At 36.2% G+C, this 16,756-nt stretch overlaps 1 protein-coding gene and 1 long non-coding RNA gene across 2 annotated transcripts; one reads left to right on the forward strand and one right to left on the reverse strand.

The window, feature by feature from the left end:
* Positions 1-2,809: 2,809 nt before the first annotated feature.
* On the forward strand, positions 2,810-5,212 carry LOC128016352 (uncharacterized). The gene is made up of 3 exons (XR_008184152.1): positions 2,810-3,528; positions 4,151-4,230; positions 4,372-5,212. It is a non-coding gene; the product is annotated as an uncharacterized LOC128016352 (long non-coding RNA).
* Positions 5,213-10,100: 4,888 nt separating this feature from the next.
* Positions 10,101-15,094, reverse strand: LOC128017343 (ammonium transporter Rh type C-like). The gene is made up of 11 exons (XM_052602690.1): positions 14,772-15,094; positions 14,404-14,596; positions 14,029-14,179; positions 13,301-13,442; positions 13,050-13,216; positions 12,561-12,698; positions 12,339-12,475; positions 11,714-11,838; positions 11,547-11,620; positions 11,294-11,370; positions 10,101-11,057 (listed from the first exon to the last, which is right to left on the reverse strand). Exons 1-11 carry the CDS (start codon positions 14,995-14,997, stop codon positions 11,030-11,032), a joined length of 1,458 nt encoding a protein of 485 aa, XP_052458650.1. The 5' UTR covers positions 14,998-15,094; the 3' UTR covers positions 10,101-11,029.
* Positions 15,095-16,756: the final 1,662 nt, after the last annotated feature.

A 16,756-nucleotide genomic window follows, 5' to 3' on the forward strand; every position in this document is an offset into this window, starting at 1 on the left:
CAATCAGTGCCCAGTGCTTTAGAAAAAAATCATTTTGAGAAAATGGATTTTAAAGATATGTATTAGAATTGAAATTTCAGATGCAAATGAAAAAAATACTTAAATCTTGAATGTTTTCTAACTACTAGTCTATAACCAGTGACCAGTGCATGAAAAATACATATTTTGCCTGATGAAATTACAGTATCATGGATAGATAAAATCATTGATATAAAGGTGGCATTTGAGGAAGTCAAGAAATAAAGGAGCCTATATAAAAAAATATAGTGGAAATAAATGTCTTTCAACCAAAGAGCAATCAGGGAATCTGCCCTGCCTATATTCAGCCAACTGCATTCAAAACTTTTTTTTTCCTGTGGTACCACCCAGTAAGTCCCCCTCACAAGGAATCAGGTCCCATGTGAAGTACACAACTGACCTGTCATTCAGCAAGCATCGGGAGAAAGAGATGTTTCAGCCAAGACAACAATGCTGCCAGACGACATAGCATGCATTCCTCTACTTTCCGCCCTTCCTAGCAACCACTGTCCAGTTACAGAGAGACTTCATCCCTAGCAACAACAGTGTTGTCCCTGCAACTGAGAAGGGCGCTTCTCTAAGCGTGACTGAAAAGACATCCCTCTCCCCACATCACCCACCTCTTTTTCTGGTGTGAAGTTCATCTGATGGCTCTGAAAAGCAGACCCTCCCCCTCTCAGACACTTGTCAGATGTAGAAAAGAAAGGGGCAGATACTTGGTGGATAAGATCATGACTAATCTGTTGTTTTTTTTGCTTCCAAGATCCGATGGGGCCTCTATAAAAAAAACTCACAAGGGCCACTGGCTGCAGTGCATACAGATGACGCTGGGTCTCCTCTCCGGATCAGGGGGTGGGAATGAGGATACAAGGGGTTAGCAAGCCTTTATTTGGGTCGGAAACAACTTTCTGGTAGGATTCAACCTTTTCACCTGCATTTTTCAAAAAATTCAAGGTTATATTTGTCTAATGTGCCGTGTGTACGGAAAGTATTCAGACCCCTTAAAAACCTTTTCACTCTTTGATATATTGCAGCCATTTGCTAAAATCATTTAAGTTCATTTTTTTCCTCATTATTGTACACACAGCAACCCATATTGACAGAAAAACACAGAATTGTTGACATTTTTGCAGATTTATTAAAAAAAGAAAAACTGAAATGTTACATGGTCCTAAGTATTCGGACCCTTTGCTGTGACACTCTTATATTTAACTCAGACGCTGTCCATTTCTTCAGATCATCCTTGAGATGGTTCTACACCTTCATTTGAGTCCAGCTGTGTTTGATTATACTGACTGGACTTGATTAGGAAAGCCACACACCTGTCTGTATAAGCTTACAGCTCACAGTTCATGTTAAAGCAGATGAGAATCATAAGGGTCAAAGGAACTGCTTGAAGAGCTCAGAGACAGAATTGAGGCAAGGCACAGATCTGACCAAGGTTACAAAACAATTTCTGTTTAAGGTTCCCAAGAGCACAATGGCCTCCATAATCCTTAAATGAAAGATGTTTGGGACGACCAGAACCCTTCCTAGAGCTTGCCGTCAAGCCGAACTGAGCTATCGGGGGAGAAGAGCCATGGTGAGAGAGGTAAAGAAGAACCCAAAGATCACTGAGGCTGAGCTCCAGAGATACAGTCGGGAGATGGGAGAAAGTTGTAGAAAGTCAACCATCACTGCAGCTCTCCACCAGTCGGGGCTTTATGGCAGAGCGGCCCAACAGAAGCCTATACTCAGTGCAAGACACATGAAAACCCCTGTGGAGTTTGCTAAAAAAACACCTGAAGGACTTGAAGGTGGTGAGAAATAATATTCTCTGGTCTGATGAGCTCAAGATAGAACTTTTTGGCCTTAAATCTAAGCGGTATGTGGAGAAAACCAGGCACTGCTCATCACCTGTCCAGTACAGTCCCAACAGTGAAGCATCATACTGGTTGCAATCGAGGGAAAGATGAATGCGGCCAAGTACAGGGATATCCGGGACAAAAACCTTCTCCAGAGTGCTCAGGACTTCAGACTGGACCGAAGGTTCACCTTCCAACAAGACAATGACCCTAAGCACACAGCTAAAATAACGAAGGAGTGGCTTCACAACAACTCTGTGACTGTTCTTGAATGGCCCAGACAGAGCCCTGACTTAAACCCAGTGAGCACCTCTGGAGACACCTGGAAATGGCTGTCCACCAACGTTTACCATCCAACCTGACAGAACTGGAGAGGATCTGCAAGGAGGAATGGCAGAGAATACCCAAATCCAGGGGTGAAAAACTTGCACCTTTCCCAAAAAGACTCATGGCTGTATTAGATCAAAAGGTGCTTCTACTAAATACTGAGCAAAGGGTCTGAATACTTACGACCATGTGATATTTCAGTTTTTCTTTTTTAATGTGCAAAAATGTCTGTCAACATGTCTGCTGTGTGTACATTTGAGGCGGAAAAATGAACTTGAAATTTTAAAAATTTAAGGGGGTCTGAATACTTTTCATATAATTTTAATTATAATTTTTTTTTTCAAACTCTGTCAGTACATGATACTTCTATATGCAATGTGGTGCTGCATGATAATTATCATTGCATATGCAGTAAAGCCATTATCAGTTTCTGAAGGGATGAAAAAACTTTTTTTAACTTAAATTTAAAAATAGGTCAAACCCAAATGAAAAGCCCTTTTAAATGTTTTTTGTTTGTGTTTTTTTTTCTATTATTCAAACATTTTTTTTTCAAACACTAATTTAATATTCTTTTATATTTCTTTTTACATATATATTCTTTATATATTTTTTTTTTCTGACAGAAGATCAAACGCATTCTATCCAGGTACTGCTACTTAGCAAACAAAATTCACTACAATTTGAGCAAGAACATATCAAGTTCTCCACAAACCCGAGAGCACCCCAAACAATAATAATAAAAAAAAAACTTTACATTAAAACTTGCAATAACACATCTGATGACCACATGCCCCATTTGCACATCACCTCAAACACATGTTAAACACCGCAGCAGATGGTGGAACAGAGGGAGAGGGGTGTTTCCAATGCTTTAAGCGCTTATGTTTGACAGCTTGTCCTGTAAGTCCATCCCCACTCAAGAACTCTATGCTTTTCTTCTTCTGTCAACTGAAGGAAAATAATTTGTCCCAGTCTGTGTCACTCAACAGAAGAATCGATCAAACGACCCAATCAGTTTATTCCAACCAATTAATCCCCTTTTGCTCCAAGCATTAGCTTAAAGGAGCCAGCTATAATCATTGGTTCCACCTCGTAATTAGTTGTAATTCTAGTGCTGACATGGCTTAAGAGCCTCATTTAGAGGGCTTGTCACTCTGGGGGTGGGAAGGAAATATGGAGAACAGGAAAGTCTACCCTCTCCTTAAACATGGCAGATGTGTTCATCAGTCGATTCCATCTCTCTTCCATATTGAGCAGCGCACAACTGATAGGAGGGCTGGGAAAAGAAGGATTGGCCAGAGATTAATGTGTTAATGAAGAGATCCATATTATATTCCTGGTGATTACATTGCCATTGACTGTTTTCTAATTTAAAGCGATAATTCATCCAAAATTTGGAATAAAGGCCATACATGAGTTTGTTTCTTCAGAATAAGTTTGGAGAAATTTAGTGCTCGCCAGTGGATCCTCTGAAGTCAATTGATGCCGTCAGAATGAGAATCCAAACAGCTGATAAAAATCTCACAATAATCCACAAGCAATCCACACTAATTCAGTCCATTAATTGTTAAATGAAAAGCTGCTTGATTGTAAGAAACAAATCCATCATTAAGGTGTTTTAACTTAAAACTTCTGGCCAAAACACAAGTGCAAAATCCATTAAAACACTTCCTCCAGTAGGAAAAGTCCATCCCTTGATGTCTTCTCACATCAAAATCCACCCACATATTTATTTGCTCATAAATGTTGCTTGATGTGTGCATATTTTTCTCCTGATTCAGAAGAGATGACTTTTTTTCACTGAAAACAGCAATATTATGGATAGAGGACTTTAAATTAGAAAATTTCTTAATGATAAAAAAAAAAATGTTCCTCTTCAAGATTGTTAACTGATGGACTGGAGTTGTAATCTTTTTATCATCTGTTTGAGCTCTTATTCTGACGGCACCCATTCATTGCAGAGGATCCTTTGCTGAGCAAGTGATATAATGCTACATTTCTCCAAATCTGTCCTGATGAAGAAACTCATATCTTGGATGGAGTAAGTACATTTTTGGGTGAATTATTCCTTTAAAGGAGCCAGCAGACATAATTCTGAAGCCCAATCTCAAATGTAAAAGTGTAATTTCAAATGTAAACATCCTTTCAAAACATAACCCTAAAATGTATTTTTCCCATCCAGCAACCCATTAATCAAGCACCAAGGATGGATGAAAAGGCAAATAATCAGGTTTCAAAACAATTGCTCTTAATTGGACTCTGGGTTCATCCCTCCCACATCCATTTACGCTTTCCCCAATGCAGGTGGATCCTCTAATTAGAATAACATTTTAGTTTGAGCTGCTTGTGCTCCATATTTATTGTCCCACCAACATTCAACTTAATTTCCAATCCTTTGCCTCTTGTGTCCAAATCAAAGAGCTGGACTGTCATAAATGGACCGCTATATTTATAGTCTGTGGGGTCATATTCTCTAAGACCTGAACCCTTGACCCATGCGAGGGGATTCATGTAGCACTGAAAAAGCCTGGTTGAGTTTTAATGAGGTATAATGCTCTTGGTGGTAGAAACTGATGAATACATATAAAGGAACAGCCGACATGAGAAGCAGTTTAGGAAAACCAACACACAGAGAAGGAAGGTCCTCTAATAGGGGACAAATAATGAGGATTAGCATAACAAGCAGGGTTGGGTTTTGAAGGCCCATGATGCTTTGGAGGGATTCTTCTCTTATACCGTTAAGGAAAGCAAGACTATGAAAGGTCTGATTCACAGTCACACGCTTTACATTAAAGAAAATAATGCTGGACTTCACATTTGAAATGATCACTGTACAATGATGCAACAGTCTAATAAAAGGTTGTGGTTTGGCCCTGGAAAATGTTTTATGATCAGATCAAAATGGGGACATTTAATAGACTTTTACTGTTTTTATCTACGTCTAGTTACTGTAACCCTAACTTAGAACCTACCTCTATTTTTATGTGAAATTTTTTTTTGTATTTTTTCTTACAAATAAAAAACAACCCTAAAATGTATTTTGTCTGATTAAGAAAAAGATTTTTCCCCAAAATACACACACACAGACATGCATACATACAAAGTGCCTAATATAATTAAATAAATAAACGTGCTACTGTAATCATTGCATTCATATTGATTTCATGTTTTTTGAACAAACTTTTCAAGTTACTATTTTCAACAAAACATTTGCTTTACAAACCTTTTTGGTGAAAGTTGAAATGCAAGCCTATGTTTCTGAATAAATATCTGTATTTTGGGGTTATATGACACCTGATAACTTGGATTAATGTCAAAATGCCATAAAAATATCAAATGATACATACTGACCTTGACACACAGCCACGAGGATCACTTCCTGTTTTATGAATTTCTTGTCACATGACAACAAAATGGCGTCCTGCATGTTGTTTGCATCTGTATGAAAAAAAAGAGAAATGTCTTTGAAACGAAAAAGCTTATTTAATTGCAATAACTGAACAAAAATGCATCGCAATAACAGAGTTAAAGAAAATGAATTATTGAATTTTTATTCAAGAAAATGTGTGTGAATGTTTTGAATTGAAATATAGACAGCTTAAATAAACAACTAGGTTGAATTTCAGCCCCTAAAATGCAAGCCCTGAAAATACAAGGCATTAAAATATACGCACTGCAATGCATTATTTTTTCAGTTTGTTTCAAAGACTTTTGTCATTATTTTACTTCCATACATCTGACTTTGATTTTAGGTGTTTCAGATATAAATAACATCTCATTAAAAACTATAAAAAGTAAATATATATATATATATATATATATATATATATATATATATATATATATATATATATATATATATATATATATATATATATATATATATATATATATTTCATTGCAATCTCTATTAACTATACATTTAACTTTTTATTTGGAAATTGAATTTTGTTATTTACACATTTCATACAGTGTTTACATGCAATTTTTAGTGTGTTAAAATTAATGGGCAGTTTTAAACATCAGTTTCCTATTATGGCCACAGAACTTCTTCACGGGTTGAATTTCTTCTGAAACCAAATTCAAGGCAATGTGAGTTTATTAGCACATTTAATACACAGTGGTTAATCAAAGCGCTTTACATTAAATAAAATAATAATAATAATCACAACAATAAAACAAGGAAAAAATTATATACAAATTAACTAATAAAATGAGTTTAAAACAGTTAAGAAAATGATTTTACATCAAATATAGTGCAATCAGTTTGGACATTGCACAGTGCTCATTCAATAAATGCACAGCTACACTGCATTTAACTATTGTTTTAGCACATCTAATCTCTTCTGGAACCCTTGGTATTTCTAACTCGATCCTAATGATCTGAGGGTCTGTTAAGTTTATATTCAGTGAACATATCTGCTATATATTTTGGTCCTAGGCCATTGAGTGATTTTTAAACAAGTAAAAGTACTTTAAAATCAATCCTAAATGTAACCGGAAGCCAGTGTAAGGACCTGAGAAATGGGGTGATATGCTCAGATCTTCCGGTTCTATTCAGAACCCTGGCAGCAGAATTCTGGATGAGCTGCAGCTTTCTAATGGTTTGCTTGTGAAGGTCGGTGAGATGACCATTACAGTAGTCCACTCTGCTGGTGATAAATGCATGAACAAGTTTCTACAATTCTTGACTGGAAACAAAACATCTAATTCTTGCAAAGTTTTTTAGATGATGGTATGCTGATTTAGTTACTGCTTTGACGTGTCTACTGAAACTAAGGTCTGTCTCCAGAATCACACCAAGTTTCCTGACTTGATATTTAGTTGTTAGTCCCTAGAGTCAAGGTATGCATTTACCCTGAGAATTCTTTTTTTTTTTGTTTCCAAATGCAATGACTTCAGTTTTTTCCTTGTTTAGCTGAAAAGTGTTCTGGCACATCCAACTGTTAATTTCATCAATGCATTTGCAGAGGGAGTCAATGGGGCGGTAGTCATTTGGAGACAAGGCTAGGTAAATCTGGGTATTATAGGCAATTTGGTTCTTTCTCATTATTTGAGGGATCATATACAGGCTAAACAAGAGTGGTGCGAGAATTGAGCCTTGTGGGACTCCACATGTCATGGACGTCCACTTAGACTTATGCTCTCCTATACTCATATAATAACCTCTCCCTTCTAAGTATGACCTGATCTATCTGATTACTATCCCAGAAAGCCCAACCCAGTTTTTTTAATATCATACTATTTAGCCCTCAGACAGGATCTTCAGCACTGTGACCCAACCAAAATGAAGTGTTTTTTCCCCAACCACCTAAAGAAGGATTCAGTGACAGATTCTGGGTAAAAAGGTTATATCGGCACAGATGTACCAATCAGCCAGTGTCAATCAGCCCTTAAAGAGTGATATAATTATCAGTTCAGGATGGAAAAGACCACTGAATGTGAGACACCACCTTTCCTCCAGCCCCACCACTCACTGCCCACCATTATACTCAAGCAACAACAGGCCAATTTGTCCATGAGGCCCTTGTACCAACACTCCCTGCCGAGTTATTTAGCTCCTCTCCTGCTTTTCAATGTCAGGTACTGATTAGAGGGGCTGCAATCTCCCTCCCCATTCCCTGTAAAAAAAAAAAAGGAAAGAAAAACTAGCCCCCTTCATCCTGGCAATCTTTAATCTGATTACAGGCTTTCTACGGCTTTTCAGACAAGACTGGCCACGTAGGACAATGGCAGGCCAAGTGGTTCCACACACAGTCTCTGAGCTATGTGATCCAAGTGTGGATCTCTGGGCGCTCTAACTCCGCTGGCAGTTCTTTTCAGAGTAAACTAAGGCTGGGTCAGCCCACCTGCCCGCCTGCCGGCCCGCTCCCCTTCACACAGGGGATTAACAAGAACATCTCTGTTACAGGAACGACACCCTCCTTTCCTCAGAGCCCGGCCCCCACACCCCCATTCCCTGCAGACTTGTTTGATTAGAGAGGAGAGGAGATTTGACCCTGGCCCTCCTGCTTTCAGCCGCTCAGCTCGATGCGGCGGTAGATCTTTAACTCCTGGGGCCCCGCTCCCCCTTTCCTCATCCCCATGGGAAAGCCGCTAGGAATCAGTAGACATGCCGGCGTGCTTCACTGCTGTCCATCTTGTTTATACATCGTAATCCCCAAAACCTGAGTGGGCTGTTGCATACCTGCCCTGACGTAAATTTCTTTTTGACTTGCCACTGCAGAACATACACTCTTAAAAATAAAGGCTGGCATTGATGGTTCCATGAAGAACCTGTAACAACCATGAAAGCTTTTTATCACACAAAAATGGTCCTTTTAGGAGCTTTGATGAGCCTGGAATGGACCTATTATGGTTCTCTTATCTTTATTTTTATCCCCTTGCTTTAATTTAATCTTTTTTTTAGAGTGCAGACCTTTTTTTAAGAGTGTAGATGGGAAATTAATGACTAATTAACAAAAAAAAACACGCAAAAAAAGTAATATTACATATGATTTTCATATGTTCTGCTCAATCAGTTGTCACCTTGGAAATGAAAGGCCAAGCACATTGCATTGTGGGATACAGTGTGCTCTGTATTATACAGCACATTTTGGCAAATGTAGAAGGTCTTCTTTGTATTTTATGCATACAGAATTTTTTTTTACCTACAATATTACATGGCACTTTATTAATACTACAAATGGAAAAATAAACATAGAATCCACAATCAATGTCAAACTTAAAAAAAGGCAAAATAATAATAATAATAATAATAATAATAACGTAACAGGTGGACTAAGAATTAAGAATAAATTAACGGATTTAGAATAAATGCAGGTGTTTATATATAAATAAATATATATATATATATATATATATATATATATATATATATATATATATATATATATATATATAGGGAGAGAGAGAGAGAAAGAGAGAGAGAGAGAGAGAGAGAGGGGTGGGGGGGTTTGCAGTCAGAGCAAATATTGAGCCAAGAATGAGACTGTGACTTATTCATTTCTCACACTAGTAATGAAACACAATGAATTATGGGACAGACGGAGCTCAGTAATATACTGCACATTTTGGAAAAGTTGCAAATAAAAGAAAGATTATTGAAGCACATTTTACAAGAAAATATTATTTCAGTCTTTCTGCTTAAAAATGTCATATTTCTTTGTAAAATGACACATTTATTTGTAGTTATTTTTTAAATTTCTGAGTAAATCCCAAACCATTTTCTTTTAGTACAGATCTGCAACTTATTTTATACATAGAGAAAATGTACATATTGTGCTTAATATACATTAAGTAAAGTGCAATTATAGTAAAAGTAATCTTGTCTTACTGGCTGTAAAATTAAACAGCACTGCTTTTGTCAGGTGTGATTACAGACACAGTATTATTAATCGCACACCTATTCAGTTCAAGAACATGAAATCAGACACAACTAAAGTCATTCGTAAATACATGAAATCTCTCAAATCCATCATCGGAGTCTTGCTGTGCTCATTCACAAAAGCAGTGTGTATTTGAAGTTCATTAAATGTCACGGTGATTGATCAGGAAATGACCTAATTGACCCCATTTGACCCTCCACAAGGAGTCTATTTCCATTTGAATAGAGGAGTCTGGCCTGAGGGTGACCAAACTCACACTAACAGATGACCAGCAGCTCAATTAAAGAGCGTTTGCTGGGATTTTGACAGACTCTAGCTAATAGTTAATCACAAAGTTGGTTTACTTTCACTATTACACAGTATTCTATTAGAACAAGCCCAAAAGCTTTTTTTTTTTTTCATGAAATCTGTTGTTTGATCCTACAAAAAAACACAACAAATGTATGAATTGAATATTTTTTTTTTCAAAATAATTAAATATTTTAAATGCATGTCTTTTATATGTTTTCTATATATGTTTTATTTTTTTCATAAATATACAGGTACATAAAATACAACATACATTGTATTTGCCAGTTCAAATAAAAGTGATTTGATATTTGACAGAAATGTAAGCTGCAGATTTGTCTTACAATATACTTGAGACAATGAAAGCAACAATTAGAGCATAAAAAAGAGAAACATTTTTAGATGTTTAAACATTAGACCGCCGTATAAAGTACAGCAATTATTCATAAAATGTTAATCAATGAAACATTCACATTTAGAAAAGAACACAGTTTTTGGGCACCAATGTAAAGTCACTGAGCAGAAAGATTGTAAATGGCCTATTATGTTTAATATTATATTTAAAATACTGAAGAATATTATTATTCTACATGGTCTAAAAACAAGCGGAGGTCACTGACCTCTCAAAAGTCCTCATGTACTCCTTCACATAATGAAATATAACAGTCTACACATATATCACATAACCGGACACTTGAAAATAACTAGATAAATAACTCGCATTCATAAAATCGAAATTGTAATAGTCTAAAGTCTGTTCTTTAACACAGGAGCAAACATGACAAGAGTACAATAATTACTGTTTCTCGTTTCCAGAATGATTGAAACTTAATACAGTTTAATCCTAGAATTAGCTGTACATTTGGATTTAAAAAAAAATTGTATATAAGGTACAAGCTTTCCCTTTAGAAATTATAAATGCATAAGCTTATTAACTTAATTTGAGTATTCTAGAGCGCAAAGAAATGAAATTGAACTAATAGCTGACCCTTCTGGGCCTCTGCTCTATATAAGGCAGGTCAATACCTCTCAAAGGTATTACAGGAACAGCACAGACTTGGTCTGAACATCATTTTTTGTGTTTTTTTTTTTTGTTTTTTTTTTGGTCCCAATGTGATGTGAACATGTTCATCTTTTGCCATAACGAAGTCCTTATTTCTTGCATTAGCTCTGTTCCACAGTGAAGTTAGACCTGAACGGTGAAAGGGTGTATGAATGAATGAGACGTTTGAAACCATTCATTTAAAATAAATGCAAAAAAATGCATTTCACTATAAATATACCAAGTCATTGAAATGTTTAATCTACTTCTAAAATTAGGAATTTTAACTAAATAAAATGGAAGGGAAAACTAAATTTCTATATATAAATATTCCTATAGAGTATTAGATAGTACAGTCTCTCTTTTAGCATATATATGCTACTTACATCCTGTCTGTATTTTTGCCGACCATGTGACTGTTGTACTCAAGAATGGGAGGGATGCTCTCCTCGTCTTCAGGCACCTGGAATGGAGATTTTTAATCATTAAAAAGAATCCAGACCGAAAGAGTTCACACAGTATAAAAGAAACCGGGGCTAGTTGTCACATGTTAACATAACGTTCTAATTCGAGTTCTATAGTGCCACCACAGTGCCACCTAGCTGTGAAACAAGTAAATACAAACGAAATCGAACTCACCTCCCAGTACACCTCATCATCAAAGCAGTTATCATCGGATGGGTCTCCCCAGAACGGAAGTCTCAAGATTAAACCTGCATATTCATATATGAGGGTTGTTATAGACCACTGAAACTAAAACTGTATCAAAAGGTGTCAATTAAAAAAGAAATCTTTTGGCTGCTCACCTACTATGGCTCCACCTACGATTCCAAAAGCAAGAGCAACACAAAGACCGGCTGCCTGGAAGCCTCCTTGTGTGGCAGGGGTCCTTTCAGCATACTTCCCTTTAAAATTGAAGGTGTTTACCAACCTGTTGAGAAAAAAGTAATTTGTATTTAGTCACACTTTTTAATATTCTGAAACACAGTTCAGTGATATTACTGGTTTAGCTTGCTCTGGGTTGAGAGAGAGCAAAATGTGAACTGAATTGAGCTGGATAATGACTTTAACTGTGCAGCACTCAACTGAATCTCAGCTGATCTGAACAGTTAATGACACCAGAGCTGTTTTATTTTTTCTGTTGCAATACTGAGATGATTTTCCTTCCAGAATTCTATATTTTGATCTCAAAAGCTTTACTTTTTAATATTTAAAATTTCAGCGATTTCCCCCCTACTAGATTTAATAATCCATTTATCAGGGGGGCTCACTGTTTTTTCCTCTGTTAACATGAAGCTCCTTGAAACAATCTGTATTGTATCAAGTCCTGTATAAATAAACCTGACTTCACTTTTACAATTAAAGCAAATTTGTATGACTTAAAATGTAAATGAGTTGCAATCTATAGTAAGAGTTTGGATTCACACACACCCTTCATGTCCGTAGACGCTCTCACTGGCAGCGGCCGCTGTGATGGCCCCCACGACTGCTCCGAGGACACCGGGCATGGCATGCAGGTTATGGACTCCGCATGTGTCTTGAATCTTCAAATACTTCTCCATGAAGGGCTGCATGAGAAAACAAATAAACTATATCATTTAATGTGCTCTCACATGGCATATGATGCTCAAATGCACCTGCTCTTCTACTCACACTGATCACCAGGTAGCCAAATGTGGAGATTATCCCGCAGCAGAAGCCCACGATGAGAGAACCGTAGGGTGTGATCATAAACTCGGCCGCTGATCCCATGGCGACCCCCCCAGCCAGAGTTGCATTCTGGATATGCACCTAAGATTCACAAAGCAGATGCAATGCTTTCAATTTCAGTATCAGAGATACTAGTTCTTATTAGTCTTTTAAACTGAATGTTTTAAGGTTTTGTTTTCATATTTTCTGTTTTCCTTTTACTTAAAGTTTTGGTAATTTTTCTTTTCATATTTATTAGTTTTTTTAATGCCTTTATGAATGTTTACATTCATTTTAGTACTTCAAGTTAAAGTAAATGAAAATGAAAGTGTTGAATGCTGAAGTAAAATAAGAATTTAAAGAAAAACTAACTTTTTGTTAAAACTTTTGGTTTTAGTTTAGTTTGTTGCTGGTGCTGATGTAATTGTGACATAATGAAGTGCTGTAATTTACCATGTCCAGTTTTCCCCTCTTGGCTGAAAGGCTTGATATGGCAAATGTGGTCAGGACTGAAGAAGCCAGTGCGAGGTAGGTGTTTATGGCCGCCCGGTGTTGTCCATCTCCATGATCTGAGATGGCAGAGTTGAAACTGGGCCAGAACATCCAGAGGAAGAGAGTCCCTGTAAAAAACGAACATCTTCAGCTAAAGCACTGGATTTTTTTGTGGTAAGATCTTATGGAATGTATAAGAAGTCATAACTTACCAATCATAGCAAAGACATCCGATTGGTAGACAGATCCATTCAGACGCTTGTCTAGTTTCGGTCGATAGAGAATCCATGATATTGTCAGACCGTAATATCCTCCGAAAGTGTGGATGACCATGGATCCGCCAGCGTCCCGAACCTGTGAAAGGTCAAAAAAGTTTGTTAGAATTTCTTTATTTGTGTAGAGATATTAAGGACCTGGGGATAATGGATATTCACCAGGGTCATTATCAATTGAACCTAAAAATGTTTTTAAACATATTTGTTCATTGAAATAAAGCTGAAAAAAAAAAGTATTTTTAAGTTAAAATGGTAATTCATATTGTTACCAAGGGAACATTTAAAAATGTTATTTTATTTTTAGTTGAACCACCAAAATTACTAATTGGAAATGAAACAAATAACTAATAAATAAATATAATAAAGAACTTAACTGAAACTAAAATTAATCCTTTTAAAACCATTGTTCTTAATTGAAAAGAAAGCACATAAAAAATAGCTAATTAATTTCAATTCGCTTGTGTAGTACAGAAAAATACAAAATGAAATAAAAAAAATAGAAAATGTAAAATTTTTAAAAATGTTCAAATGCTTTGAGTTCTGTTAACTTTACTCAATGTTAGTTAACAGACAGTACAACTAACATTAAAATGAAAATATTGAAATTATTAATAAACCATATAAAAGTATAAAATAACTAATGGTAACATAAGACTGCTTCTCACATGGAGAACATGAAGAATGATGTATTCCTCGACTGCAAACAGTGTGATGCCAAATAACGTCAAGACCATCAGCTGCACTGGACTGACTTTTCCCAGCAGAGCTCCGTAAGCAATGAGACATCCAGCCACACAGAAGTCGGCATTGATGATACTGAAGAAAAAAAGATGGTGGTTAATTTTTGGTCTTCGTTTTTTACATCAGCTGTATCACATAAGTCATCATCAATTGATGCACTGCTCAGGAAAATCTAATTTGCAGTGTGTTGAGTTAAACTTGCATATGATGACACTATGCGGCACACATGAAAACCAGCTTTACTTCATGTGCAAGTGGACCCAAAGACCATAAATAAGGTTGTGAGGTGCAAAACTTACTTCTCAACTCCAATCTTGATATAGCCATCAACCGGATCCAGAAAGTGGAACCAGCCCTGCATGAGAAGAGCCCACTGCAGACCGAAGGCAGCGATGAGAAAGTTAAAACCGACCCCGCCAAAGCTGTAACGCTTCAGGAAGGTCATGAGAAAGCCAAAACCAACGAAGATCATCACATGCACATCCTGAAAGCCTGACAGGGCAACGACAAAGAGGGTTGAGAAGGTTAATGGATGAATATATAACACAACCTTCCTAACTTTTAAGCTCAGCAAAATATAATTATTGTGCTGATTAACAAGTGTTGCTATAAAATAAGATTAAATAATAAATGCATTGTTTTAAGTATCAATCCGTGCAAAACTCACTTGGGTATCTGTAGTAGAAGTCGTTCTCGATGTCACTCGTGATGTTGTTTGCACGCTTGTACTCAGACCAGTGTGCGTCCGACTCTTCATCATAGCGCACAAACACTCCAAACAAGATGATCATAGCGATCTGCCACATGAAGCAGACCGCAGGCAGACTGATCCGGACGTCAGGGTTTTTGGCCCTGCACCAGAATCCTCGGCAGCAGGCAGCACAGTTCCCCATGGTGAAGAGAAGAAGTCAAGAGATGATCCGTTGGAAGAAGCTCTCTTGTAATTTCTGGTGAAGTGAAGAGTTGATCCGTTGGAAGAAGCTCTCTTGTAATTTCTGTGTTGGGTGCAGCTGTATTTATAGCTGGTTATCTGGAGGTGTGTCAATGCTAACCTGTTGCAAGTGTACCTTCTGGAAACGAAATCTGGGTGGCCGTGACACTCACCTGACAAGACTGATCAATATCTGCTCTGGTGTGTGACTTCTTTTTCTTTTTTTAAGATATCACACTAGTCTTAGACTTAACTATAATAACACTTGGATACATTTGAACAGATTTAAATTTTTATGCATATCCGAGCCCTAAAAATCTGGAAAATCAGGGTTAGCATGTTAATGACTAAGAACTGAAAACTGTCAGTGCATGTGGAAATGAAGTGATTCATTTCTTTTTATTCTGCTTTATTGCATTTGTTCAGCAGAGCAACTTCTTTTTAGTATCTGAATAAATCAAATCAACTCATGCGAAGTATCATCTGTTTGATTCCCGATCATCTGCTTCGGAGCAGTTTCAGTAGTGTGATCCGATGTTTAAAAAACATTTTCCAGTTCTTCTATAATAATTATTTGATGCAGTACATAGGAGCTCATGTAAAATGTGAAACTGGATATATCTGGGAAAAAAATATGTAACTACAGGAACTAGTGAAGGCAAAAACATGATAAAAATGTAAACCTTAACAGAAAAACTGATCAGTTGCAAAACATAAAAATGTTCCCTCTTACATAAAGTGTATTTGAACCTAAATTGATGTTGGGGAAATTAAGGATTTTAGGTTTAAATATGCTTATATATTTATAAAAAGTGCAATATATTTTTTCTTCAAAATATATTTTCTTTTTTTTAATCTTAAGAGAAAAAGTGAGAATGACTTTTTTATAATTATTATCAAGATTCTTTTGCAGGCAGTCAACGCCTAAGTCATAAGACTCATGTAAATAGCCAATATCTCAATGATTGACATTGTTCTTTGTTGGGAACATACCACATATTATCGTTTTCTATATAGCTGTTAACTGTTATATAAAGTGCATCTGCTCTCTTCATTATGCAAAGAGTTTGTACACTGATGCTTGTACATAACCAAACCTTTGTGAACATAAAGCACTTTTCATCATCTGAAAATATTATATATCTGTGCACAGCAGTTATTTAACTTTATTACAAGCTGTTTTTATATACAGATCAACACTGTCTGCATTTGATTTCATTTTGACATCATGAATTAAATTTTGTTTTTGTTTTCCATTTAATTGCACATTGTGCATTTAGGGACTGAAAAAAAAATGTAATGTTCAAAAACCACCATTAAAATATTTTAAACTATATATAAAGGACAGAGACAATACATTTTCCTCAACTACCTCTATATGCTGCATTTAATATCATCTAACTGCTGAAAAAAAAAGATTTTTAAAAAAAGAAATTAACAATTTTTTTTTTATATTAACATTCTTTTTTCCCCTGATATTTAAAAACTTAAAAAAAAAAACTTATTCTTAATTTACACCACTTTCCAAATTATCAGAGAACAATAGAATGATCAAAACTGTGTGCATACAAAACTAACTTCAAGCATTTAATAAGAAACAATCAAAAGATCAGGAGAGGCAGAAATCAATCACAGGTAGTGAATTAAGGCAGCCTAAAAAGGCAGAGGCAGCCTAATGTCTAGACAATAAAAAGGAAGTGTGTGCATATCTTCATGCTTGG

Source organism: Carassius gibelio, chromosome A7, assembly GCF_023724105.1.
Source record: "Carassius gibelio isolate Cgi1373 ecotype wild population from Czech Republic chromosome A7, carGib1.2-hapl.c, whole genome shotgun sequence".
NCBI lineage: Eukaryota > Metazoa > Chordata > Actinopteri > Cypriniformes > Cyprinidae > Carassius > Carassius gibelio.